The following is a 27,343-nucleotide window of genomic DNA, read 5'->3' as shown; positions in this document are numbered from 1 at the left end:
TTTATTCTTTTACAGCTTGCCTTTTTAGCTTGCCATGTTTTGGAGCTGTATCCACATCGATTTGTGAAGCTCTAGTTATTTGTTTTTATTGCATGGTAGTAGTCTATTGTCTGAATATCCTACAACCAATTTATCTCTTCTTCTAATGGTAGACATTTGTGGTGTTTGCAACTTTTTGCAATTACAGATAATGCTGCAGTGAACATCCTTGCAGTACCCATGTTGTTTGTTGTGTTTTTCTGGTCATCTACAAACATGATGCTTGTTGATCACCTAAAGGGATTAGGTTTTATTTTTTAGATGGTGTTCTACAGCAGCCAATGAGATTATTGTCTGCTTCCATGGATAAAACCATGATTCTCTGGGCTCCAGATGAAGAGTCAGGAGTTTGGCTAGAACAGGTAAGAGTGTTGGATATTTAAGGAACAGAAAATTAAGTTTTGAACTCTGTATTTAAATCCTAAGTCTATACTGATAGACCTGCAAATTTTCACTGTGTACATTAAAACAGTGGGAATTTAACAGTCTCTGTAATCAGCGGTTTCTGTTGTGAGAAATATAGACTATTGATTAAGAATTGTTTTCTGTCTGTTATTGTACAGGTTCGAGTAGGTGAAGTAGGTGGGAATACTTTGGGATTTTATGATTGCCAGTTCAATGAAGATGGCTCCATGATCATTGCCCATGCTTTCCACGGAGCGTTGCACCTTTGGAAACAGAATACAGTTAACCCAGTAAGAAAAGAGTGTTTAAATAAAGCATTTCTAGTCAAATAGAATGCATCCTAGGTAAATAATATTTTACTTATAACAGTCTAGAGAAACATAGTAGAGGCACTTTAAGTTCAAGTGACATAACTTTTTTCTGTAGACATTGTTAAGGTATTGAAATTTGCATGTAGGTAAATTTTCTACATAAGTGTACTGTATTCCTTTAAGCTATAGAATTTTTTAATGAGAATTTTTCTGAAATGTGTAACTTTCCTGTCTTCTTAAAAAATTAACATAATTGGATATCTTGTTGGACTGCTAGATCCCTATTATTGAATGAATGTCAGTAATTTATTGTGACTGACATTCAACACCTGGGCATGGTAGCTCATGCCTGTAATCTTAGGAACTTGAAAGGCTGAGATGAAGGATTGCTTGAAGCTAGGAGTTTGAAAACAGCCTTGGTGACAGAATAAGACCCTGTCTCCAAAAAAAAAAAAAAAAGAGGTAGTCTTTTCTCTTTAGTCATGTAACTGTCTCTCTACAGCATTCCTTCTCTTACTTTGTAATCTCATTTGCTTCTGATCTGCTTCTAGTTTGGGAAAATTAGATAGCAAAAACAGAGTGGCCAAGAGCACAGGCCCTTTCTGCTAGACAGCCTGGGTTCACTTACTAGCTATGTGTCCTTGAGGACATTAGTTAATCCCTGTCTCAGGTTCCTCATTTGTAAAATATGGGTAGTTTTTTTTTTCTTTTTTTTTTTTTTAACAGGATCTCACTGTCACTCTGCGTGATCATAGCTCACTGTAACCTCATTCTCCTGGGGTTAAGCCATCCTCACGCTTCAACTTCCTGAGTAGCCAGGACTACAGGTGCACATCAGACCCAGCTAATATTTAAAAATTTTTTATAGACACAGGGTCTTGCTTTGTTGCCCAGCCTGGTCCTGAACTCCTGGCTTTCAAGTGATCCTCCTGCCTCAGTCTCCCAAAGTGCTGGGATTACAGGTGTGAGCCACTGCATCTGGCATGTGGATTGTTAATAGCATCTACTTACAGGGTGTTTTTTTGTTTTTTGTTTTTTGAGATGGAGTTTCACTCTTTTTGCCCAGGTTGGAGTGCAATGGCGTGATCTCGGTTCATTGCAACCTCTGCCTCCCAGGTTCAAGCAATTCTTCTGCCTCAGCCTCCTGAGTAGCTGGGATTACAGGCGCCTACCACCATGCCTGGCTAATTTTGTATTTTTAGTAGAGATGAGGTTTCACCATGTTGGCCAGCCTGGTCTCGAACTCCTGACCTCAGGTGATCCACCTGCCTTGGCCTCCCAAAGTGCTGGGATTACAGCTGTGAGCCACCGCACCCGGCCTGCTGGCAGGGTTTAAAGGCTTAAATGAGTTAACATTTATATGATATGCAAAACAAGGCCTGGCACATACTGGATGCTCTATAAGTGTATTTTATTTTATTATTGTTTTTAATTAACATTTACTGGCTTTTTATAAAGGATATTGCAAAGGAAACAGAGGAAGAGATATGTAGGGTGAGGTATGGGAGAAGGGGTGCCAAGCTTCCATGCTCTCCCTGGCCGTGCCACCCTCCAGGAACCTCCATGTGCTTAGCTATTCGGAAGCTCCCTGAACTGTGTCCTCTTTGGTTTTATGGCAGCTTCATGACATCAGCATTTTTTCCCCCAGAGTGGAACCCTCTCATGATTGGGTTTAAGACACACAATCAAACAGGTGGGGAAGATTAAAGGCCTGACCCTGAAGCCTAACATACCCAACATTGTAACTGAAGGCTGTAACAAGGGCTATGGGAGTTTTGAGCCAGAAACTTTTGTCAGAGAAAACCAGTGTACGTAACACCTCAGGCCATGGATCCCTCAGGCCAGGGATCCTTCACATCAAAAAATATAGGCTGGGTGTAGTGGCTCATGCTAGTAATCCCAGCATTTTGGGAGGCCAAGGCAGGAGGATTACTTGAGCCCAGGAGCTTGAGACCAGTCTGGGTAACATAGGGAGACCCTGTCTGTACAGATAATTTTAAAAATTAGCCATGGGCATGCAGCCCTGGGCATCGTTGCTGGCGCCTGTGGTCACAGCTACTTGGGAGGCTGACGCAGGAGGATTGTGTGAGCCTGGGAAGTTGAGGCTGCAGTGAGCCATGGTTATGCTACTGCATTCCAGCCTGGGTGGTAGAGCAAGACCCTGTCTCAAAAAAAAAAAATGTGTACACGCACAGTCCAGTCCCTCATACTGTATGAATGTCTCCCAGGATGAGACCACTCAGGTTTGCAGATTTCCTTCAATCTTGTCAGGTTTCAGAAGGAGTAGCCTCAGTAAATATTGTATACAATTTCACTTGTTAAGGTATCTGGGATAATTGAGCTAAGACACAATGTCATCTCTTGCTCTGAGACTCTTATAAGTTGTTAATGTGATACTGAATTTTCCTCAATGACCGATTTATTCATTTCTTTACTCTCAGCTACTATTTCTCCTTCTCTCCATTAATACCTACATTGAATTTTCCTTTAAAGGTTAAGTTTTAGTCCCTCTTGAGGTTGTTCAAAAAGATGCTCTGTGGACCAGGCATATGACTTTTTCTATATTTTGTTGTCATTATTTGTTTATATGGTTATTGTTGCAGGCTTCTTAATAGGTGGACCAACTAGGTTTGATTCATTTTTCTGTCCTCTACACCTGTAACTCTTTTTACTTAATAAAGCCATCAGGCCCACATGCAGAAGCCACTGACTCGTTTTATACAATATTTTTACATTTTATACAATTTTTATTTAGTTTAATAAATACATAGAACCTAGTATGTACTAGAATTGTCCTGTGTACTTTACAAATGTAACTCATTTAATCCTCATAATAACCCTAGAAGGTAGGTGTTATTATAATAACTGTTTTATTCTATAATTGAGACACAGAAAGGTTAAGTAGTATCTGGCTGCTCAATAAATGATGAGTGGAGGGAAATTTCCCACAGTTACTGATTTAAAGGATACAACACGTATTTGAATGCTTAAGCATTCGAATGGATGCTGTGGAAAATGGATCCTGTTATTCTGTGGTGCGATCTTGTATACTTAGCTTTTCACCTTGCCAGAGGGCTTTAGTCTTCTCTGTTATCAGACATGAGTGCTTTACTTTGGTGGTAGTCTTTGAGTATTTTGATATGTGTCATGAGCACTTTCATTGCAGAGAGAGTGGACTCCAGAGATTGTCATTTCCGGACACTTTGATGGTGTCCAAGACCTAGTCTGGGATCCAGAAGGGGAATTTATTATCACTGTTGGTACTGATCAGACAACTAGACTTTTTGCTCCATGGAAGAGAAAAGACCAATCACAGGTAAAATGTCTTATTTATTTATTTATTTATTTATTTATTTATTTATTCTTGGGATGGAGTTTCATGTCACCCAGGCTGCAGTGCAATGGCATGATCTCAGCTCACTGCAGCCTCCACCTCCCAGGTTCAAGCGATTCTCCTGTCTCAGCCATCTGAGTAGCTGGGATTATATGTGCCCACCACCACACCCACCTACTTTTCGTATTTTTAGTAGAGACAGGGTTTCACCATGTTGGCCAGACAGGTCTCAAACTCCTGACCTCAGGTGATCCACCCCCCTCATTCTCCAAAGTGCTGGGTTACAGACATGAGCCACCGCAGCCGGTCTCTTCTTATTTTACTGGATGTGTTTAAAAGAAAACATCCATGAACACAAGAAAAGTAGGGCAGCCGTGCTAGCCATTAGGAAAATGCAAATTAGAACCATGATGAGATATCACCATATACTCTCTTGAATAGCTAAAGTAAAAAATATATTAACAGGTGCTGGTAAGGATGCAGAGCAACTGAAAGTTTCATACATTGCTTCTGGGGATGCAGAATGATACAGCCACTCTGGAAGACAGTTGGACATTTTATTTTTTATTTTTTGTAGAGACAGGATCTTGTTATGTTCCTCAGGCTGGCCTTGAACTCCTGGCCTCAAGTGATCCTCCTGCCTCAGCCTCCCAAGTAACTAAGACTACACATGTGAGCCACTGTGCCCAGCTAATTTTTAGATTTTTTGTAGAGACAGGGTCTTGCTCTGTTGCCCAGTTTCGTTATGTCTTGTAATTTTAGGTTTAATTCATTAGGAAGCATTATCAAGTGTACAATAAAAGCCTGAAGTCATATAGTGTTAGATAATAGTAGTGAGGGCAGTTCTTGTTTAAGGAAATTTTCACTGTGTTAGGCAACTAGAATAAAACAAAATGTAAAAGATGGATCCTGTTTTCAAGGAGTTTACCATCAAGCTACAGGGTAGGGCTATAGGTAGGGGGCAGTGGAACTAATGTTTCTGTAATTATTGGATGAAACCAGTTAATTGCTAACTATTGGCCCTGAGTTCAAACAATTGTAAAACTTCACTACTGGTAAACTTTGAACTGCTATGTGGTAGAGAAAATCAGGATCCTCTGCTTCAGTTTCTGACAGAAATTCATGGAACTGACTATGGGTCAGTCCGTAAGAGCTAAGAAAGTTTGCCACTAACACTACTGCTTCAGTAACACATGGTAGATTCAAATAAACAGAGTTGAGAACTTTGGGAACAGCATCTATAGTCAACTGAAAAACAAGTTAAATGATTTTGAGTGATTTTCTGTAGCTCTTGGTAATTGTTACCAATACTGCTCAGTTGTGGTTTATTCATGGATGAATTTGCCCTATGGTTATATTTCCATTGTATAGTAAATAATTTTCATCTAATAATTTGCTTGTTGAAAATTCAGCTTTGGAATGATCATTTTTGTTTATCCTGTTTTACCCAGGTGACTTGGCATGAAATTGCAAGGCCTCAGATACATGGGTATGACCTGAAATGTTTGGCAATGATTAATCGGTTTCAGTTTGTATCTGGAGCAGATGAAAAAGTTCTTCGAGTTTTTTCTGCACCTCGTAATTTTGTGGAAAATTTTTGTGCCATTACAGGAAAATCACTGAATCATGTGCTTTGTAATGTGAGTATTTCTCTAAATATTTTACCTAAATCTACTCCCTTCATTTTAAATTTAAAAAGATTTTTGCCATGGGCTTTAAATGGAATATATAGGCAGAAGGAAAGTAATATTGTTTCTTAATGGTTTGACAAACTTTTTTGTGCACTGTGGGCTGTAATGATTTAAATACTAAAACCAGAAATTTTGTGTACCATATGAGCTCAAAATACTATAAAGCTGCATTAGTGTTCAACTGAGATATGAATATGATGTTTTATCACTGTGTTAGGTACCTAGAATAAAACAAAATAAAAGATGGATACTGTTTTCAAGGAGATTACCATCTAGCTGCAGCGTAGGGGTAGAGGTAGGGGACGGTAGAACTAATGTATCTGCAGTTATTGGATGAGACCAGTTAATTGCCAAATCTTCTGGTACTAAAGTAAATTTCACAGAAGGAAGAGGTCATTGTATTGGAATAATGAGAACATGTTTAATGGGACTTCATTTGGGTGTCGTAAGGGTCTTTTTTTTATGTTTATACGCCCTTCTAAAAAAGATTTGAGCTACTTATAAAAATACATGGATTATAAAAGTTATGAAGTAATTTTGAAAGAAAGAAAATTAGGAAGATAGGTTACACAGAAGTACATATTATATAGCCCTTCACTTAGAGTTGAGTCACAAATTTGGTTCTGAGCTCGAAAAGGGATAAGTACCCTTTTGATAGGCAAAAAGAAGGAGGGGGAGAGAGAAAGAGAGAGCGAGCGAGTGAGCATGAGTGAGTGCAAAAGGGAGGCCAGAGCTGTTGTGGTACCTCTTAGAATGAAGACTGGATAGAAGTGGAGCATGGGAAAAGTCCATGGTGGAGGATCTTGGGATGCAGGCACAGTCCGACTGTGGGGTGCTGTTGGAGGCTCCTACACAAAGAGTGATGAAAAGCATTTTGGAAGAGAGTTATCTGGAAGCTAAGAGACTCTGAAGGCCGTGAAACTAGCACCAGTCTGGGTAAGACTGGAAAAAATGAAATTCATTAGAAATGAAGTATCCAACTAAAATTCCTGGAGTGTATACTCAGCACCTCATGCTACAGGCTTTCTTGATTATGTGAAGAGGATTTAAGATTCTGTTGTGCTTGTTTCTAATAATGGACAAGAGGAACAAAATCAAAAGGAAAGCTTTGATTGTGGTTATTATGTAGAGCTAAGCATATGGAGGTGGAGGGGCAGCTAGTTTCAGGATCTGTTCAGTTCTAGGAATTGAAATAGGGTTTTAGGATTCCATGAGAGGCTTAGTCCCAGTTGTACACTTAGTTCTGTGTCCTAAGATACAGGGATCCTATAGAGCGGCGAGGCAAGCTGCTTGCTCTCGTTTGGGTTTTGCTCCCATACCAAGTGTTGGGATAGGTATGTAGGAATGCCTCTTACTGTTCTTTTGCATGTTAGTTTTTCTTGGTTTCTGAGATAAAGCATACTGTTTCTTGTGTCCCAGTTAGCCATTTTTGATGGTTTTAAATTCTTACTGTTCATGTTTGTGTCTAGTTTCAGCTTCTGTATTAAAGTCTAAATTGTACAGAACACTCTTAGCAAATGAACATGTTCCAGTTTTGATGGTTAGCATATAGTTTCACATATAATAATTTGATTGATATAAATTGCAAAATCTAAGCAGATAATTAATTGCCTTTTCAAATGGCACTCATGCAAAGTTTTTAAATACTCAGTTAGTTAGATACATTTAGTGAAAATACTATGACTAATGCTGTAACTGTTCCCTTCTGGGAAGCATCTGTGTCTATATGAGCATCATCAGGGGATATGCCTGTGAGATTATCTTGGAAGTAGAGCTCTGGGCCTTCCATTTTCAGCCCACTGCATTTCCTGTCAGACCCTGAAACCCATTGAAATGTTATGGTTGGATGAGATCCCTTTATGGATGAGAGGATGCCGAACTTTATGGATTGCATGGGAGCTGGACGCCTGGTAGGGCCTGTCTGTTGGAGAGTGATTGCTTAGCATTGCATTATTGGTTCAGAAAGTGAAAGTACGGGTAGACATCCACACAAGATGGTCTTTAAACTGTTTCTCGGCATTTATGAGCATGATTTTTTTGTAGTGTCTGAAGTAACAGTAACTTTTAGTTATAAAATTAGCATGTAAAACTTTAGCATTTAAAATTTAGATATTATATTTCCTATTCTAGCAAGATAGTGATCTTCCAGAAGGAGCCACTGTCCCTGCGTTGGGATTATCAAATAAAGCTGTCTTTCAGGGTAAGGCTTTTGTCTTCAAAATTATTAAACCCATAGTGGTACTTAAACCCCAGTCACACACTTGTGTAATGTCTACCTAATGTTTGTTACAGCTGATTTTTTTAAAATCACAATATATGTATCTATCTTTTCTATCACCTATTTCGTGATGAGTACTCTTTGTACACACTCAGACCACTGAAGTAGATGCAGTTTTCACAAAGCAAGTTTTCTTTTTTTTTTTTTTTTTTGAGACAGAGTCTTGCTCTGTCGTCCAGGCTAGAGTGCAGTGGTGCGATCTCAGCTCACTACAACCTCCGCCCTTCGCCTCCTGGCTTCAAGCAATTCTCCTGCCTCAGCCTCCCAAGTAGCTGGGACTACAGGCATGCGCCACCACACCCAGCTAATTGTTTGTGTTTTTAGTAGAGACAGGGTTTCACCGTATTGGCCAGACTGGTCTGGAACTCCTGACCTCAGGTGATCCACCTGCCTTGGCCTCCCAAACTGCTGGTATTACAGGTGTGAGCCACCACGCCCTGCCACAAAGCATGTTTTTTGGTGTTAGAACTACCGATGAGAATGTGGGTAACCTGAAGAATTGGTTATGTAGTTTTAAAAGTTTGGAAACTGATAGATCAAAGAAAATGGAAAGAACCTTTATGGAGTTGATTAATGCCGCCAGGAGCATGTTTGGAAAATACTGGAGTAATGGAAATACTCTTGCTTTTAGAATCACATGGACACAGCTGTGAATTACACCACTTTGAATTACCGCTGCTTTCTATCTGGTGGCCTTAATATTGAGACGAGCAAAGGAGATATAAAAATAGTGACCATATTCTTGATGTGTTTCTTCAAACTAGGAGATATAGCTTCTCAGCCTTCTGATGAAGAGGAGCTGTTAACTAGTACTGGTTTTGAGTATCAGCAGGTGGCCTTTCAGCCCTCCATACTTACTGGTAAGAAGTGACAAAGACAATTTAATAAATCACTAGAACACACAGTATGTTATCTATTGCTGCTGACCTAAATAAGTGCTATAGAATTCACTTTTGTATTTGGATGAACGTAGAAAAAAATAGGTTCAATTTATTCTAGAGCCTCCCACTGAGGATCATCTTCTGCAGAATACTTTGTGGCCTGAAGTTCAAAAACTGTAAGTTAAACTGTATTTAGCTCTTTGGTCTGATTCTGTCATAACTTGTGATTTTTCCTTCCTATCCCACAATTTGATTTCTCCTTTTTCTTCCTTCTACCTATCATTTTCCTCCTCCTCTATATATCTCTTAGTGGCTCTTCATAAGGAATGAGAATTAAACCTCACGTTTATTTCTATATTACTATTTATTGTGTTCATTAGTTTTGTTTATTCATCTTATTCTTAAAGTAGAGAAGCATAACATTATATATTTTTTCTTTGTTAAAAAGACTTGGCTGGGTACAGTGGCTCACACTTGTAATCCCAGCACTTTGGGAGGCCATAGCAGGAGGATCACTTGAGGCCAGGAGTTTGAGACCAGCCTTGACAATGTAGCGAGACCCCATCTCTATAAAAAATTTTTAAAAATTAGCCAGGCGTGATGATGCACGCCTGTAGTCCCAAGCTACTCAAGAGGCTGCGGCTGGAGGATTGCTTCCGCCCAGGAATTTGAGGCTGCAGTGAGCCATGATTGCACCACTGCACCCCAGCCTGGGTGACAGAATGAGACTTTGCCTTGAAAAAAAAAAAAAAGACTTAAGTTTTGTTGTTAGTCATGGTTTTTTTGTCTTTGATGGTTCCTGATGAAAACCTTTCCATGGTTTATTGTTTAGATACTGGCTGGTTGAAAGTAGGAGGTGCAAACTTGTATGTTAATTGTTTGAATAAGTTATATTACTTATAGGAAACTGGCATTTTTCTCCCATCTCCCTGTCTTTCTCTCAAATGTTTGCCTGGACGAACATATAATGTTCCTCAAAAGAACTGTATGTTAGCTAAAGAGATTGATGTTACTCTTTTTACTTTCAAAAATTGTGTGGCATGAGAATAGATTTATTTGCTAATAGTATATATCTTTCTCTTTAAATTTTAGATATGGGCATGGTTATGAAATATTTTGTGTTACTTGTAATAGTTCAAAGACTCTGCTTGCCTCAGCTTGTAAGGTAGGCAATTTTACTTTTGATTCTGCTTGGTCACAGGTTATTTGGGTCGTCAGGCTCCTGCAAGTTTGGTAATGATTTAGGCAGAACTCTACGTGAAAGGCCATTAATCCTTGGTTTTTTTAATCTTACTTTCTCAATTTCTCTTACCCTTGTGTCTCTTCAAAAGCTTATGGTTTCATTTTAAGGCTGTTTCAGCTGCACATTTTGAGCTTATCTGTGCCCCCCTACTAAAAGTGATTTAATCAAATATCTCAAAATGACAACTGGAATCCCAGCTACTCAGGAGGCTGAGACATGAGAATCACTTGAACTCCAGAGGCGGAAGTTGCAGTGAGTCGAGATCGCGCCACTGCACTCCAGCCTGGGTGACAGAGTCAGACTCTGTATGTAAAACAAGGATATCTCAAAATGATGCTAAAAATGTGATAAATTTTAAATAATTGGAGTCCTAGAGACACAGGGAAATGAGAAGAGGAAATCTGGAGTGAAGTCCATCAGACTTTTTTTGAGGACACTCTTGGCACTGACCTAAGGCAGATGACTTTTGCATTTACTTAGAAGGATGGTCTTGAATTCATCATTCAGTATTTATCCATATCCTATGGATATAGCAGTTATGGAGGATTATCTGAAGGGTCTGAAACCCACACATTCCTCTTAAATTTTCTGAAATTTATTTACTTGTTTTAAATATGATGGTAAGAGCTGCCCACCTGCATGGGCTCGTGTCCCTGCTTTTACTGTGGATTTATGCTGCTGATCTGCATTGAGAGGCATCATAAGAAATACTGCTGTGCTTCCCCTACACCCACCACTACCCTACTTGTTTATTCTTTGAAATGGTACTGAGAGGACTTCCTTCTCTTATAGGAGCCTTTGGGGAAAATGGAGTTTAGTAGTTCAACTGTCTGGGCTTCTACTGAGTGGATAATTTGTTTCTAACTTAGGGCACTGTGAATCCTGTAATTGATTTTTTTTTCCCCTTTTCAAGTTGACTCACAAGATGTACATCCTCTAAACATTTTTTAAACAGCTGTATTTAGGGTTATTAACATACTATAAATTGTATGTTTAATGTAAGCAATTTGATAAGTTTTGACATATTTATCCCTGTATAAATCATCATTACAGTCAAGATACTGCATATATCCATCAACCCCCAACATTTTCTATGCTCTTTGGCAATTCCTCTTTTCTACGTTTCCCTTTCCCCTCCTGCCTCCATCCCTAGGAAACCATTAGTCTGCTTTTTGTCGTGATAGAGTAGTTTGCATTTTCTAAAATTGTATATAAATAGGATCATGTAAGTATGTACTTTTTTGGTTTTGCTTCTTTCATCATAATCGTTTGAGATTTATCCATGTTTTTGCGTGCGTCAGTAGTTCATGCCTTCTTAATGCTGAGTAGTTTTACCTTGTACAGATGTACCACCATTTGCTGATCCATTCACTTATTAATGGACATTTGGGTTGTTTTCCAGTTTTGGGCTTTTAGCGATGGTACAGTTATGAAAATTTATGTACAAGTCTTTGCATGGATATATGCTTTCATTCTCTTGAGTACATAACTGTGAATGGAATTGTTGGATGGTATGGTAGGTATATATTTAAAATTTTAAGACATTGACATGCTGTGTTCCCCAGTGGTTACACATTTTTGCAGCAGTGTATTAGATTTCCAGTTGCTCTGCACCCTCACCAGCACTTAATATCAGTCTTTTTAACTTTAACCATTCTAGTAAGTGTGTAACAGCTCATTATGGCTGTGATTTGTATTTCTTTAATGATATTAAGCATCTTTTCATGTGCTAATTTTTTATCCATGTGAAAATATGGTGAAACTATTCAAATCTTTTGCCCATTTATTTATTAGATTGTTTTCTTATTGAGTTTTGAAAAGTTTTTAAAATTTTTTTTATAGATTTAGGAGTACAAGTGCAACTGTGTTACATGGATATATTGTGTCTTGTTGAACTCTGGATTTTAGCATACCCATCACTTGAATAGTATACATTGTACCTTGAGTATTTCATTCCTCAACCCCTCCCACCTTTTTGATTCTCCAGTGTCTACTATTATTCCATGCTGTATGTCCATGTGTACCCATTGCTTAGCTCCTACTTGTAAGCAAGGATGTCTGGTTTTTGGCTTTCTGCTTCTGAGTCATTTCACCACTTAGGAGAATGGCTTCTAGTTCCATCCATTTTGCTGCAGAAGAAATGATTTCATTGTTTTTTATGGCTGAGTAGTAATTCATGGGGGGTGTGTGTGTGTGTGTGTATACGCACCACATTTTAAAAAACCAATTATCCATTGATGGACACTGAACAGTTTTTTATATACCCTGGATACAACTTTATCGGATGTGCTTATGTAGATATTTTTTCCCAGTGGCTTGTCATTCTCCTAACAGTGTCTTTCAAATGGCAGATGTTTTATGTTTTGGTGAAGTCCAGTTTTATCGATTTTTGTTTTTAATTTAGGTTGTGTCCTTCTTATATCTAATCTTTAACTCAAGGTCACAAGGATTTTTCTGTTGTGTTTTGTTCAAGGAGTTTTATGGATTTTTAAGTTTTGCCTTTAGACCTATGATACTTTCAAATTAATTCATGTATTTGTCATGGAATATAGATTAAAGTTGATTTTCTTTTATTGTAGATACCAGTTTCAGCATCATTTTTTAAAAAGACTATCCCTTCATCACTGTGTTTTGTCCCTTTGTCTAAAGTCACTTGTTCATATATGTGGGTCTGTTCCCTAGACTTTATTGAGTTCTATTGATCTTTTTTGATATGATGCCAGTACCATACTCTCTTAGTAACTATAGTGTTTTAATAATACATCTTGAAATTAGGAAGTATAGAGTTATTTTGGCTATAGTAGATCCTTTATTTTGCATTTTAGAATCAGCTTAAGAGTTTCTACAAAAATACCTGCAGGAATTTTAATGGAGATTGCATTGATTCTCTAGATTAATTTGGGGAGAATTTTAACAATATTGAGTGTTTTGACATATGAATGCAATATATCTGTCATTCCTTCAGGTCTTTAGTTTCTCTCAGGATTGATCTTTTTAAAAGTAAACCATTTATTTTGGAATAATTTTCATTTTTTTTTCACCTCCATATCACAGTTTTTCATTTCATTTTTTCCCCCTCCATGTCACAGTTTTGATCATGGAATAATTTTTTAAGGTCTGAGAGCCACAGTGAAAAGGAAAAAAAAAAAGCAAGCATGATAATATTAGTCCCTGATGATTCGTTTTTTCTAATCCCAGTCATCTGTAATTCTTCCCAGAGATTAGAAATGGTTGTAGTACGTTATCTCCTAGGAATTTTTTTTTTAATTCAAACAGATAAATAAAATATACTCATAGAAACAATGTGTTGTTTTTAAAATGGTTTCTCTTCAGTTTATTTTTACTTACTAGCTTTATTGTTTCATCTCTGTCCTACAGGCAGCTAAGAAAGAGCATGCAGCTATCATTCTTTGGAACACTACGTCTTGGAAACAGGTGCAGAATTTAGTTTTCCACAGTTTGACAGTCACGCAGATGGCCTTCTCACCCAACGACAAGTTCTTACTGGCTGTTTCCAGAGATCGAACCTGGTCATTGTGGAAAAAGCAGGATACAATCTCACCTGAGTTCGGTAAAACAGCTTCTGATTGGGAAAGTTACTAGTGAAACAGTTATGTCCATTTTATCTACATTAAGCAGCTTTAGTTAAGACAAAGATAACAGAGTAAAGGGTAGAGCCTCATGTCTTTGAAGCCTTTCAAAGTTCTTGGATAACTGAGGAAGACTTGACCTTCCTCGTAGGATTTAAATGGAGATGATCTTTGTTTGGGTTGACCTACCTGTGATTATATAGTCAAGATGGCATGTATTCAGATATCTCAGTTCAAGAAACATAAACGTTTGTATGTAGGAAGTTAGGTTTTGCAAATGGTGATAGAATGCTACCACAAAACCTAATGGATGACATATCCTGAGCTAGGATTTTATGGGACAGGAGTAATGAAGATACAACTAAGTAAACTCATGGTTGAGTGGTTTCTTCTCTCTGAACGATTTTATTAATATAGTACTCTTTTAAATTATGAAATATAGAGGAAACCATTATCCTTAGCTTTTTCCTACCCTCTCCAGTCACCTCCTTCATTGAGAAGGGCATACTAGGCATCCGTCTGGATAACATGACCCCTGAGCAAGGTGTTAGCCCACCTACCCACATTCTACTCTGAACCTGGCATAAACTGAAAAAAAAAAAGGACTAAAAACCTTTGTGTAGTTGGGGCAGTGGCCTACTCCTATTCCCCCAGTTTCTTTTGGTGGATAAGTTCTAGAGAGTGTTTAAAGTATATTTAAGTTGTTTAATCCTGTTTTTAATTTTTCCATTGATAAGACTCACATACAGTTTGGTTTTGTGATATTTCTAGTCTCTTTGTTTCTTGTGTTTTAGAGAATACCCAGGGACTGTAAAGTATACTCAGCAATATGTTTTAGAACAGACTGTTTTCTTTTGCATCACTAATCTTTTCCTAACATGCAGCATTTGCTGTTTAAAAAGCTAAAGTTGTCCAGGCACAGGGCTCATGCTTGTGATCCCAGCACTTTGGGAGGCCAAGGTGGGTGGATCACCAGAGGTCAGGAGTTGAAGACCACCCTGGCCAACATGGTGAAACCCCGTCTCTACTAAAAATACAAAAATTGACTGGGCGTGGTGGTGCATGCCTGTAATCCCAGCTACTTGGGAGGCTGAGGCAGGAGAATAGTTTCAACCTGGGAGGCAGAGGTTGCCAAGATGGTACTAAGATGAGCCAAGATGGCACCATTGCACTCCAGGCAGAGGTTGCCAAGATGATACTAAGATGAGCCAAGATGGCACCATTGCACTCTAGCCTCTGCGACAGAGCAAGACTCCATCTCAAAAAAAAAAAAAAAAAAAAAAAAAATTAATTAAAGTTGGTTGGGTGTGGTGGCTCACACCTGTAATCCCACCACTTTGGGAGGCTGAGGCAGGTGGATCATTTGAAGTCAGGTGTTTGAGACCAGCCTGGCCAATATGGTGAAATCCCATCTACTAAAAAATGTAAAAATTAGCCAGGTGTGGTGGTGCATGCCTGTAATCCCTGCTACTCAGGAGGCTGAGACAGGAGGATTGCATGAACCCGGGAGACGGAGGTTGCAGTGAGTGGAGATCCCACCACTGCACTCCAGCCTGGGCATTAGAGTGAGACTTCGTTCTCCCTGCAAAAAAAAAATTGTATTAATAATGTATTTATTAATTTGTTGTATCTTTATGAATTATGGAGTAATAATACAGTCTTATTCCCTCTTCATAAACAGTTATGTGGTTTTTGTTTTTTAGGGTTTTTTTTTTTTTTTTTTTTTTTGAGACAGAGTCTCTCTCTGTCCCCCAGGCTGGAGTGCAGTGGCGCGATCTCGGCTTACTGCAAGCTCCGCCTCTCGGGATCACGCCATTCTCCTGCCTCAGCCTCCTGAGTAGCTGGCACTACAGGCGCTCGCCACCGCGCCCGGCTAATTTTTTTTGTATTGTTAGTAGACACGAGGTTTCACCGTGGTCTGAATCTCCTGACCTTGTGATCCGCCCGCCTCGGCCTCCCGAAGTGCTGGGATTACAGGCGTGAGCCACCGCGCCCGGCCGGGTTTTTTTTTTTTTTTTTTTTTAGACGGAGTTTCCCTCTTGTTCCCCAGGCTGGAGTACAGTGGTGTGATCTTAGCTCACTGCAGCCTCCACCTCCTGGGTTCAAGCGATTCTCCTGCTTCAGCCTCCTGAGTAGCTGGGATTAAAGGCACCCGCTACCACACCTGGCTAACTTTTTGTATTTTTAGTAGAGATGGGGTTTCATCATGTTGGCCAGGCTAGTCTTGAACTCCTAACCTCAGGTGATCCACCCGCTTCTGCGTCCCAAAAGTGCAGGGATTACAGGCATGAGCCACTGTTCCTGGCCAACAGTTATGTGTGTTAGGTTTAGTCTGTATAAGGGCTAGAAGTTGCCTTACACTTAAATCTTAAAAGGAAAATATTTTCTTAAGATTTCTTTTTTTAAACATTAAGTGGTGCATTAATCTTTTTTCTATAGCCTAATATGCAAATCTGCCTACTTTGAGTACGGCTAAATAGCTTCAGGCTTCTTCTATAGGTGTGAGTTGAACTTCAGTTGAATGTTTGGAAGATGTTTGTCATCAGTCACTAGAGAGTGACCAGTCAGTACAAAAGCATTCCCTACTAGAAAAATAACTATGTCCACAGCCTTCTGGTGAACGGTTGTCTGGCTTCAGTCTGTTTCAAAAGTCAGTGCATATAAATTGAATATTAAGTCATATGGTGTATATGGCACTTAAACATCACTTCCTAATAGGTAAAAACCCAGCTTTCTCTGCTTTGTGAATAGTGTATCCATATTTCTTTCAGAGCCAGTTTTTAGTCTTTTTGCCTTCACCAACAAAATTACTTCTGTGCACAGTAGAATTATTTGGTCTTGTGATTGGAGTCCTGATAGCAAGTATTTCTTCACTGGGAGTCGAGACAAAAAGGTAATTATTTAAAAACTTAATATTTTTTCAAATGTAAAATAATATTTGTATAGGTATGTTTGAATAGAAAATGCATAATCCTGCCTTTCAGCTTTTCAAAATCAGCTATGTATTCCTTTCTGTTTTTCATATATGTACATATAAAAAAAGACTTTTCTTGTTAAATCCTATAAGTAAATTTCTCTGAAATGTCAAAAATATGAAGAGAAGACCTTTCAGACATATGACCTTCATCAAATGGTCCCAGTGGAAGAAGAGTAATAAATGAAATTAATCAAGACCAAGAAACCAGGAGGGCAGCAAGGGAGGTAGGGGAATAAGGGAAAAACTATTTTCTAGTTTTCATACTTTTATGAATTTAACATTTTTCTATAATGAATGGTTGTTACCTTTTCATTTGGTGCTAGAAGTGGGTGGAGTATGACTGACCCAAGCTTTAAAAAAAGTCAAAACAAAGTAGCTAGGAATTTTTTTTTTTTTTGGAGACAGGGTCTTGGGTGCAGTGGTACAGTCACAGCTCACTGCAGCCTGGATCTCCTGGGCCCAAGCAATACTCCCACCTCAGCCTTGGCCTCCCAAGTAGGTGGGACTACAGGTACTCACCACCACGCCCAGCCAATGTTTTAATTGTGTAGAGATGGGGTCTTGCCATGTTACCAGGCTGGTCCTGAACTCCTGGGCTCAAGCAGTCCTCCCACTTTGGCCTCCCAAAGTGTTGGAATTACAGGCATGAGCCACCACATCCGGCCTCTGAGTATGTTCTCCAACATGACCTTCACCTTTGTTCTCTGAGAAATGTCCACCTTGCCTCTAGTCTTTCCTTTGTTTTCATACTCTTTAAAATACCCTTCTGTTCCTACGGACTAGAGGTGGTGAAGCAGTTTAGTGTCGCCGTTCCTCTCCCTGCCCTCTTTAGTCACAGACACGGTACAGATCACTGAAGTGGAGGGCTAGCACAGGCAGGGTGTCACTCAAGCTAAACACCTACATGTCAGCCTCTTTGGCAGACTTTATGTCTCAGACCCTCCCTTCTGTTCATTTGCCTATTCTTTCTTGGCATTGGTGTGCCTGTGCTGTGCTCAATGCTGAGGCAGAAGGACTGCTTCTGTCCCCCACAGTCATGCTGTGTTAGTCTGTTTTCACACTGCTCTAAAGAACTGCCTGAGACTGGGTAATTTATAAAGGAAAGAGGTTTAATTGACTCATAGTTCCTCAAGGCTGGGGAGGCCGCAGGAAACTTTCATTCATGGCAGAAGGTGAGGCAAACACATCCTTCTTCACATGGTGGCAGGAGAAAGAAGTGCTGAGCAAAAGGGGAAAGCCTCTTTTTATGAAACCATCAGATCTCGTGAGAACTCACTATCTTGAGGAGAGCATGGAGGTAACCGCCTCCATGATCTGATTACCTCCTACTGGGTCCTTCCCACAACCTATGGGGATTATGGGAGCTACAATTCAAGATGAGATTTGGGTGGGGACACAGCCAAACCATATCATGTGCCTATAGAACATGGTCCATCTGCTACTCTCAGGGGTAGGTCAGGGCTCCAGCAGACAAGCAGCATTTGCTGGACATTCTCTGAAATGTACTTCTGCTTGCTTGGACAAAGCCTTCTGCTCAGAATCTTGCTTTGGTTCTGCATTTTGCTACTGTTGTCCACTTCACTTTTCTCCTTTTGATATGGAGTTTCGCTCTTGTTGCCTAGGCTGGAGTGCAGTGGCGCCATCTTGGCTCACTGCAACCCCTGCCTCCCAGGTTCAAGCAATTCTCCTGCCTCAGCCTCCTGAGTAGCTGAGATAACAGATACCCACCACCATCCCCAGCTAATTTTTTGTATTTTTAGTAGAAACGGGGTTTCACCATGTTGGCCTGTCTTCAAGCTGTCCACCCGTCTCTACCTCCCAATCTGCTAGGATTATAGGTGTAAGCCACCACACCCAGCCCACTCTCCATTGCTTTGTGACCATTCACACATCCTTGAGGTATGAGCTTCCAGGGAAGCCTCATTTCTTGAGGGGTATCATGTAGGTCAGGTTTTCCTTATAGCTGAGTAGATTCCCTGAGCAATGGACAGTGTAGAGAAAGAGCTAGAAAGCTGATTAGTTCTTTTTTTTTTTTTTTTTTGAGACAGAGTTTCACTCTTGTTGCCCAGGCTGGAGTGCAATGGTACGATCTTGGCTCACTGCAACCTCCACCTCCTACGTTCAAGCAATTCTCTTGCCTCAGCCTCCCTAGTAGCTGGGATTACAGGCACCCACCACCACGCCCAGCTAATTTTTATATTTTTAGTAGAGACAGGGTTTCACTATGTTGGCCAGGCTGGTCTCAAACTCCTGACCTCAGGTGATACACCTGCCTTGGCCTCCCAAAGTGCTGGGATTACAGGCGTGAGCCACTGCGCCTGGCCCAAAAGCTGATTAATTCTTAAACATTTTGTAGTAGCTTCTTGGGGAAGTGCATGAGCCTACTGATGGGACTCCACTGGATCGTAACCAATTTGTGCGTGTAGAAGGCACGTTAGACACCTCTGTCTGGTCTCTGGGCAGGAACGTTTTGTCTTTGGACCAAAGTGAGCTCTCACAGACGCATGTCTGCTGTACTGTGCCTTCTTTGTGATGCTTGAAATGTTCTCAAGTCCTGGCACATCATACACAAATGTAAATGATGCATTTAAAAAAATACCGGAGCAAATACTTTGTTGTATCTTTGCCAATGAAACTGTAGTGCATTGCTAGAAACCTTGCAGAGAGAAGGCTTTACAGTGTGTGATCTGTCTGTATTAGGTGGTTGTCTGGGGTGAGTGCGACTCCACTGATGACTGTATTGAGCATAACATTGGCCCCTGCTCCTCAGTCCTGGATGTGGGTGGGGCTGTGACAGCTGTCAGCGTCTGCCCAGCGCTCCACCCAGCGCTCCACCCTTCTCAACGGTCAGTCTCTGTGTGGGGCTTAGTTTTAAGGGGACCACTTGGTTTCTTAATACGTAACCCTCATGTCATTTCATTTGTGAATTCTCCTGGCCTCTGAGTTACTGTCTTTTTCTTTTTTTTTTTTGAGATGGAGTCTCACTCTGTCACCCAGGCTGGAGTGCAGTGGCATGATCTCTGCTCACTGCAACCTCTGCCTCCTGAGTTTAAGTGATTCTCCTGCCTCAGCCTCCCAAGTAGGTGGGATTACAGGCATGCGCCACCACACCTGGCTGATTTTTTTGCATTTTTAGTAGAGATGAGGTTTCACCATGTTGGCCGGGCAGGTCTTGATCTCCTGACCTCAAGTGATCCACCTGCCTCGGCCTCCCAAAGTGCTGGGATTACAGGCATGTGCCACCGCGCCTGGCCTCAGTTACTGTCTTTTCCAAAATGGTTATGTTTCTCATAATAATTTTTGAATTGATAGAACCTAATGATTCAGAATGTAAAATACAGGTTAGGAATATGGCTCAAAGAGTCTTACTTCACCAAATCTAGGACTGTGGTACTTTTTCTGTAACAAGCGTCTTCAGTGGAACAAGGGTCCCTGTAGCCAGCTGGGGAAACACTGGCTCATGGGCTTTGCCAGCAGATGATACAGATAAATCTGTGTGCAGCCCCTGTAAAGTGGAGGCTCCTTGAGGACACAGCAGAGCAGTGCAGCATGTCCTGGGCTGATGCCTGCAGAGTCTTTTGTAAGGCAGGGACAGTTGGGACACTGTGAAGAACTACTTTAGAGCAATGACGGCGATAACAGAATTTCATGCTAAGTTAGTCACTTTTGTCCCTCTCCCTTAAAAACAGATATGTGGTTGCAGTGGGATTGGAGTGTGGAAAGATTTGCTTATACACCTGGAAAAAGACTGATCAAGTTCCAGAAATAAATGACTGGACCCACTGTGTAGAAACAAGTCAAAGGTATTTCTTTCCTATTTTTGTTTCCATCAGATTAACTAGAAATTGTGGGGTCTTTCGTGGCAAATTTGATGCCACATTTTCATGGAGAGGGACATATATCTTTATTCATGGTGTCTACCACTTTGTTTTGTGGTAATCTGAAATTGATATATTGCACTTGATTTTTAAAAGTTTGCTTGACCAAATTGCTTGCATGCATAATATTGTTTTTATAAACAACCATTTGAGATGAAAGTGATTTTCATAATGGTGTGTTTTGGAATTTGACTACAGATTCTTAATTTGATTCAAAATGTTTGTGATTTTTAAACGTATTCTGGATTGCACTTTGGTAGTCGTATCCTTATGATTGAACCCTTCACCTCAGATCCTGCAGTGGAGCTTTCAGGCATAGCAAGGCTTATGCCCTGGGCCTCGTGCATTTGCCACCTGAGCTGGCATAGAGCACCTACTGTTTACAGCCTCCTCCCCATCCCACCCACCTAGACAGCAGGGATCACTTTTAATCTACCCTTTTACAGGTTTTATTCTTTTTGTGTGTGTGTGTGAGAGACAGGGTGTCACTCTGTCACCTAGGCTGGAGTGCAGTGGCAAGATCCCAGCTCACTGCAACCTCCACCTCCCGAGCTCAATCAGTCTTCCTACCTCAGCCTCCAAGATAGCTGGGACTATAGACACGCACCACCACACCCGGCTAATTTTTTTTTGTATTTTTAGTAGAGATGGGGTTTCATTGTGTTGACCAGGCTGGTCTGCATCTCCTGGGCTCAAGCAATCCTCCTGTCTTGGCCTCCCAAAGTACTAGCATTACAGGCATGGGCCACTGTACCCGGCCCAGATTTTATTCTTTAAAAATGTCTAAATGTGGCTGGGTGTGTTGTCTTATGCCTGTAATCCTAGCACTTTAGGACGCCAAGATGGGAGGATTGCTTGAGCCCAGGAGTTTGAGACCAGCCTGAGCAACATAGTGAGACCCCCGGTCTCTACCAGAAATAAAAGAAATTAGCCAGATGTGATGGCGCATGACTGTGGGTCCCAGCTACTTGGGAGGGTGAAGTGGGAGGATCACTTGAGCCCAGGAGGTTGAGGCTGCAGCAAACCATAATCACACCATTGCACTCCAGCCTGGGTGAGTGAGACCCTGTCCCCCCTAAAAAAATATAAACGTTCAGAAAGCTCCTCGTATCATTCTGTGTCATATTTTCTTAGGCTTTTTCAACCTTCATATATCTGTACTGTTGAAAATACAATTTCAAATAGCAGTTTCAAATGACAATATGATGAGGGTGAGTGCTTAATGGAGAGAGATTTATGAGCAATGTCTTTTATAAGATATTTCATCCAGCAGATCTTGTCATGTCAACCAAACATGTTAGTGCTCATTATAATTATATTTATTAAAATGAGATATTGCCATGCCCCCATGGCTTCCCTCCTGCCTCTCTGGGCTGGGTTTAGCAGTTGAACTAGTTTGTGCTGTTGGCTTGCTGAAGAGGGAAGAAATCTGTTGAAATTCTATGCTTCAGGCATTTGAAAGGCACCCCTTCCTTCCACTTTGCCTGCCCACAGTGCTCCCTTCACCTCTAACCTGGTATGAAGACCTCTTCAATGGCCCCCATGTGGGACACTGGCGGGAAGCCACTTAGAAAGTGCAGGAAGGGAACATGTATAGAATTTGAGTTTTTTGTCTGAAGGGGTTGTTTTTTCCTTTGGTCATTATGGTGACTTAGGATTTGCAAGATGGAACTAATGCATGACTTAACATATTATTTGGATTGCTAATATTTCAGTTACCAAATTCCAAATACTGTTCAAATGAAAGCTTTTGCTAGTAATAGATTTACAAAGGTAATATAAGCAAACACTACCCTTTAGGTTGGTTTGCCAAGCTCCCTATCTTCTTAAATGTGACATGTTAATATGCTGGATTTAAAGGACATTACCAAAAAGAAAAAAGAAACCCACTATCTCAAAGCTTTACATAGCCAAACGAGTACTGTTCCTCAAAGTAACTCCCTTGGAAAGAATTATACCACATATGTTTATTTCAATAATTTCACTACTTCAAATCATTCTTTTAATGAAATGAGAGAACTTTAATCCATAATAATTGAGATTCCACTTATGTTGCTATCACTTAAAATATTCTTGGAACTTCTCTGTAGGAATTGTGTTCAGAACTAGCTTACTAGTGATGCAAGAAAACAAATTATAATGCCTTTTATGGTGTTATTTCAATCGTTTCCTCTTTTTAAAGCTTGCCATTCATATCTATTAAGCTTGCCATTTATATTTATTATAAAGCTTACTTCCAGGTGCTTTCAACAGTCAGATTCATCCTCAGAGGAATATGAGCTATCATTGAGAGTACTCAAATCATAGTCTGCATAATATGGAGGCATTTTCTCTAGAGTAATTTCAGAAAACAGTTGAGGCACAGCAGCACTGTTATAACCTCCCAGAGTGACTATTTGTAAGGGCTCGCAGTCATCTTGTTGCATAGGTTCAGGAGGACTGATTTTTTAAAATGGGTTTCATGACTTCATTCTTCCCTTTTAATCATGAGAATGCATCTGGTGACAGGGACTGTCAGCAAATGAGAGTGTAATGTGAGTGTTCTGGTATTGTTTTCAGTGTTTACTGCCCTAAAACCTACTTAGGTTTTTCACTTTAGTCGTTTCTGGTTTGGGAAGCTAATTTGGAGGTTAAATTTATAGAAGAAGTTGTATTTTCGTAGAGATTTGTTACTAACATACCTTGGTAATATTCTGGGTCTGCCTTTTTAAAGGGCTGGGGGTGTAGGGGGTAGGGAGCATTAATATGATGGTCTTGCCCAAGGTCACGCAGTTAGAGGTCACACTGGAGACCAAGACTCCTTCATTGGGCAGTACATTAAATCTTTCATTGTCTTTCTTTACCCAGTATTAAAAATGCAATTCCATCCCCCTCACAGGGATGTCAAAAAAATAAAATAATCTAGAATATATAGTAAAGTTGAAATCGTTATAAATACATTTAGTAATGTTATCTAAAAGACTAACTGGAATATCCATTTCATGAAATTCCATTGATCATTAAAACAACATTTATTTAAAAAATTTTTATTTTTTGTATTTTTTAAACAACATTTGACAGAGATTCATTGTCTGTTTCTTGCTCCTTTTGGTGATGTTATTGCCAGTAAGTAAGATTAAAATTTAGTCTTGCAGTTTTATGTAAATATAGTAAAATATTTTCCAGGTTAAAATAAAATGGCTAAAATGTTAACGATGGTATTTTAAAACCTGTACATTTCAATTTTCAGGTTGTAACTTCCATTCATGTTTACACCATTAATTGGAAAAACATTTCATGACTTCTCTATCTTTGTTTTAGCCAAAGTCATACACTTGCTATCAGAAAATTATGCTGGAAGAACTGCAGTGGAAAAACTGAACACAAGGAAGCAGAAGATGCTGAGTGGTTGCATTTTGCAAGCTGTGGTGAAGATCACACTGTGAAGATACACAGAGTCAATAAATGTGCACTGTAATGGACTTAATAACTACATGCTTGCAGTCACTGGTATCTTAAAATAATATCAGGTAAATAGATCATCTTTGCCTTCATAATAGAACTGAGTTTCTTTTTTTTTTTTTTTTTTTTTTGAGATGGAGTCTTGCTTTGTTGCAACCTCCACCTCCCAGGTTCCTCAGCCTCCTGAGTAGCTGGGACTAGAGGCACACGCCACCATGCCTGGCTAATTTTTGTATTTTTAGTAGAGACTGGGTTTCACCATTGACCAGGCTGGTCTCAAACTCCTGATCTCAGGTGATCTGCTCACCTTGGCCTCCCAAAGTGCTGGGATTACAGGCATGAGCCACTGCGCCCGACCTGAGTTTCATTTTTTAAGTTACATAGCGGTAGTCCTTATTTGAGTGCTAGACCCTTTGAAATGCGATGAAAGCTATGGACCCTTCACTTTGTTATATAACATGTACACACACCCAGAACTTTGCACATACGTTCAGAGATTCCTAGACCCACAGACCTGCCTCTGTGTGTCCCAATTTAAGAACCTCTGTTCTTTCTTCATGACTGGATTTGCCCAATTTTGTGTTATTTTGGGACTTCATTTGTCCCTCTTTGGGACATTTCCTTATTTATTGCCCTCTTCAGAGAGTAGACATAGGAAAAACAAGATAGGAAACCTAGATTACTTAATTTTTATTTTAACATTTTCTGTAGATAAGCATACCACGCCAAGTGTGCTCTGTCTTGATCCCCTTCTTTTTAGCATATGCCAGACATTGTAGAGTTTGGCAAGCAGTTGTAGGTTTGAGCTGCAGCCAATCATTTCTTTTGTTCTTTAGAAGTACATAGATTCGTCTTTTTAGGGCTTTACCGAAAGTAAAATATTCTGACATTTAAACTGATAGATGTAGAAGGTAAAAAATAGAGTTCCGAAACATCTGAATTTATGTGATAGCTGAAGTCACAAGATGAGGGATGTATGTCCTCCAGGGAGGATGCAGAAAGAAGAAAAGGGTGCTGGAAACAGCCTGTCAGTTGTGCCAGCTGTGGGCTGGAGGCAGCCAGGAGAGTTGGGAGCCTGGGTGTTGGGTGGAGAGAGGTTAACGGGGAAGACATGGGAACTACTGTGAACACGGCTGGTGTGAGCAGAGGACTATTCTGACCCTGTTGGAACATAGAGCCATCTGACAGATTGACAATGCAGTGAAGGCTGTATATAATAAATGTGTTGAAAGGAGGAAGGTGAGGATTTTCTTGGTGGGAGTTTACGCCATTATTTAACATATTTTGCTTCCAAAGGGGTTACAATGTTTTACCTAAATGGATGTTTCTAGGTCAGTGCTATAGAGTATTTCTAATCTGTGTTTTATAGTGTGAGCTACATATGTAATTTTAAAATTTTCAAGTAGCCACATAATGAAACAGGTGAAATTTAATGACCCATTTCCTTTAATACGGTATATCCAAAATATTATTATGTCAACCTGTAATCAATATTAAAACCTGTACTGAAGTATTTTATAGGGCCTCTCTCAGTTCAGACTAGCCACATTTAAGTGCTGCATAGCCACATGTGGCTCATGGCCATCCATATTTGAACAATGTACTTTAGACTATTGCATCTGTATACTCTTGTGCCCTCAGCTGGGGGATGGGGGGTATGTGCGTGTGTGTACCAAGGCAGTGAGCATCTGAGCTTTGAACCTCAGAGACCAAAATGCCATGCCCATTTCCCTGCTATCAGCTGAGGAATCTTTACTCACATTGACACACGGGCTTATTCTGACCCAAGTGCATGCAGGCTTCCAGAGCAGATTCAGAGGCCTAACTTAGTCCTTTAGCTCCCCTCCCAGCACAGAACCCTCCAGGTTATCTGAAAGTAGGCCTCGCCTAGAGTGACTGAGTTTCCAAGTTGTCAGTTTTCCCAAATGGTCCTCAGGCATCTTCCTTAGCAATCACCTTACAGTTTAGTAAACATTCAGAGGACTTGCTACACATCTGGGCAGTCTGCATTGTAATTCATATGTGTTTACACACTTATGTCTTCATCTGCTAAAGCACCTTTGAACCGTATTGTAATTCATAATATCTGAAGCAATTATTTTGAATTGTAGTAATTCATAATATTGAAGCAATTCATAATATCTGAAACAATCCTCAGATATGGGTTAGGCATGGCCCTGCTCTGAGCAGGATGGCAAAAGTGGCAGTCTATGACGCAGCCCTTGTTACCCAGGCTATTCCTAAATGGTGATGGTGGTTTTATGTTAATTAAAATGACATCATCAACAACGCACCCTTTCCTGTCTGCCAGGAAAAGTTTTCTGTAGTGACGCATGTGTTTGTGTGTGTGCGTTTGAGGCTATATTACCCATTGCTACAGCAGTTCAAAATGACTTGGAAAAAAACAATGAATGCTGGTCATTGATGTGTATACTGACATGTTTAAGGGAAGTTACTGTGGTCTGTAACTTAAGAAATAAATAAAAAATAAGATGGGTGGAGTGACGGACACATGGATAGATATGAAGCCAGCACTGTAAAATATTAGTGGTAGTTTTGTATGCCCATACTCACAGTACCATTATTCACAGTAGCTAAGAGATGGAAGCAATACGTGTCCATCAGTGGGTGAATGATCAACAAAATATGTATTCATACAATGGAATATTATTCAACCTCTAAAAGGAAGATATGCTGACACATGCTGCAACATGGATGAATCTTGAGGACATGATGCTAAGTGAAGTAAGCTAGTCACCAAAAGACAAATACTGTATGCTTCCATTTATATGAAGTATCTAGAGCAGTCAAATGCATAGAAACAAAGTAGAATGGTAGTTTCCAAGCTCTGGGGGAGGAGGAAATGAGGAGTTGTTTAATGGGTATAGTGTTTCAGTTTTGCAAGACAAAAAGTTCTGGGGATTGATTGCACAGTTATGTGAATACTGTATATCGACTGAACTGTACACTCTAAAATAGTTACGATGGTAAATATTATCTTTATTTTACCACAGTGTTTTTTAAAGCATGGTAAACAACATTTTCCAGGATGTAAATTGGTACCAAAAAAAAAAGTGCTCCAAAGTAAGATATATTCGGGAAACACAGGGCTAACTAAAGTTAGATAGGTGTCTTTATTGTAGGAATTCTAAGAGCATTTAACAAATTAATTTACATTGAGAAATTTCAATGTGGAGGGTCTGGCTCATAACATTTCACAAACATTAAACTTCAGAGTCCCAAAGCCTTTAAATAAAATGTTAATGGTAGAAACT

At 39.9% G+C, this 27,343-nt stretch overlaps 1 protein-coding gene across 2 annotated transcripts in view; it reads left to right on the top strand.

The window, feature by feature from the left end:
- Positions 1–27,343, top strand: part of ELP2 (elongator acetyltransferase complex subunit 2) — a 44,183-nt gene extending 16,840 nt beyond the window's left edge. The window contains exons 10-23 of one of the 2 annotated variants that reach the window (XM_077974816.1): positions 301–401; positions 603–734; positions 3,922–4,071; positions 5,541–5,729; positions 7,911–7,980; positions 8,823–8,918; positions 9,058–9,115; positions 10,032–10,104; positions 13,561–13,753; positions 16,544–16,665; positions 19,450–19,595; positions 20,439–20,552; positions 23,928–24,136; positions 26,660–27,343. In XM_077974816.1, the coding sequence (XP_077830942.1) occupies positions 301–401; positions 603–734; positions 3,922–4,071; positions 5,541–5,729; positions 7,911–7,980; positions 8,823–8,918; positions 9,058–9,115; positions 10,032–10,104; positions 13,561–13,753; positions 16,544–16,665; positions 19,450–19,595; positions 20,439–20,552; positions 23,928–24,084 (1,601 nt within the window). In that variant the 3' untranslated portion in view covers positions 24,085–24,136; positions 26,660–27,343. Of the gene's footprint in view, positions 1–300; positions 402–602; positions 735–3,921; positions 4,072–5,540; positions 5,730–7,910; positions 7,981–8,822; positions 8,919–9,057; positions 9,116–10,031; positions 10,105–13,560; positions 13,754–16,543; positions 16,666–19,449; positions 19,596–20,438; positions 20,553–23,927; positions 24,137–26,659 lie in introns of those variants that run through there. The other variant, XM_077974817.1, reaches the window with a different exon arrangement.

This window comes from Macaca mulatta, chromosome 18, assembly GCF_049350105.2.
Source record: "Macaca mulatta isolate MMU2019108-1 chromosome 18, T2T-MMU8v2.0, whole genome shotgun sequence".
Taxonomy (NCBI): Eukaryota; Metazoa; Chordata; class Mammalia; order Primates; family Cercopithecidae; genus Macaca; species Macaca mulatta.
The sequence above is the reverse complement of the archived record's forward strand: the minus strand, read 5'-3'. Positions and strand labels throughout refer to the sequence as shown.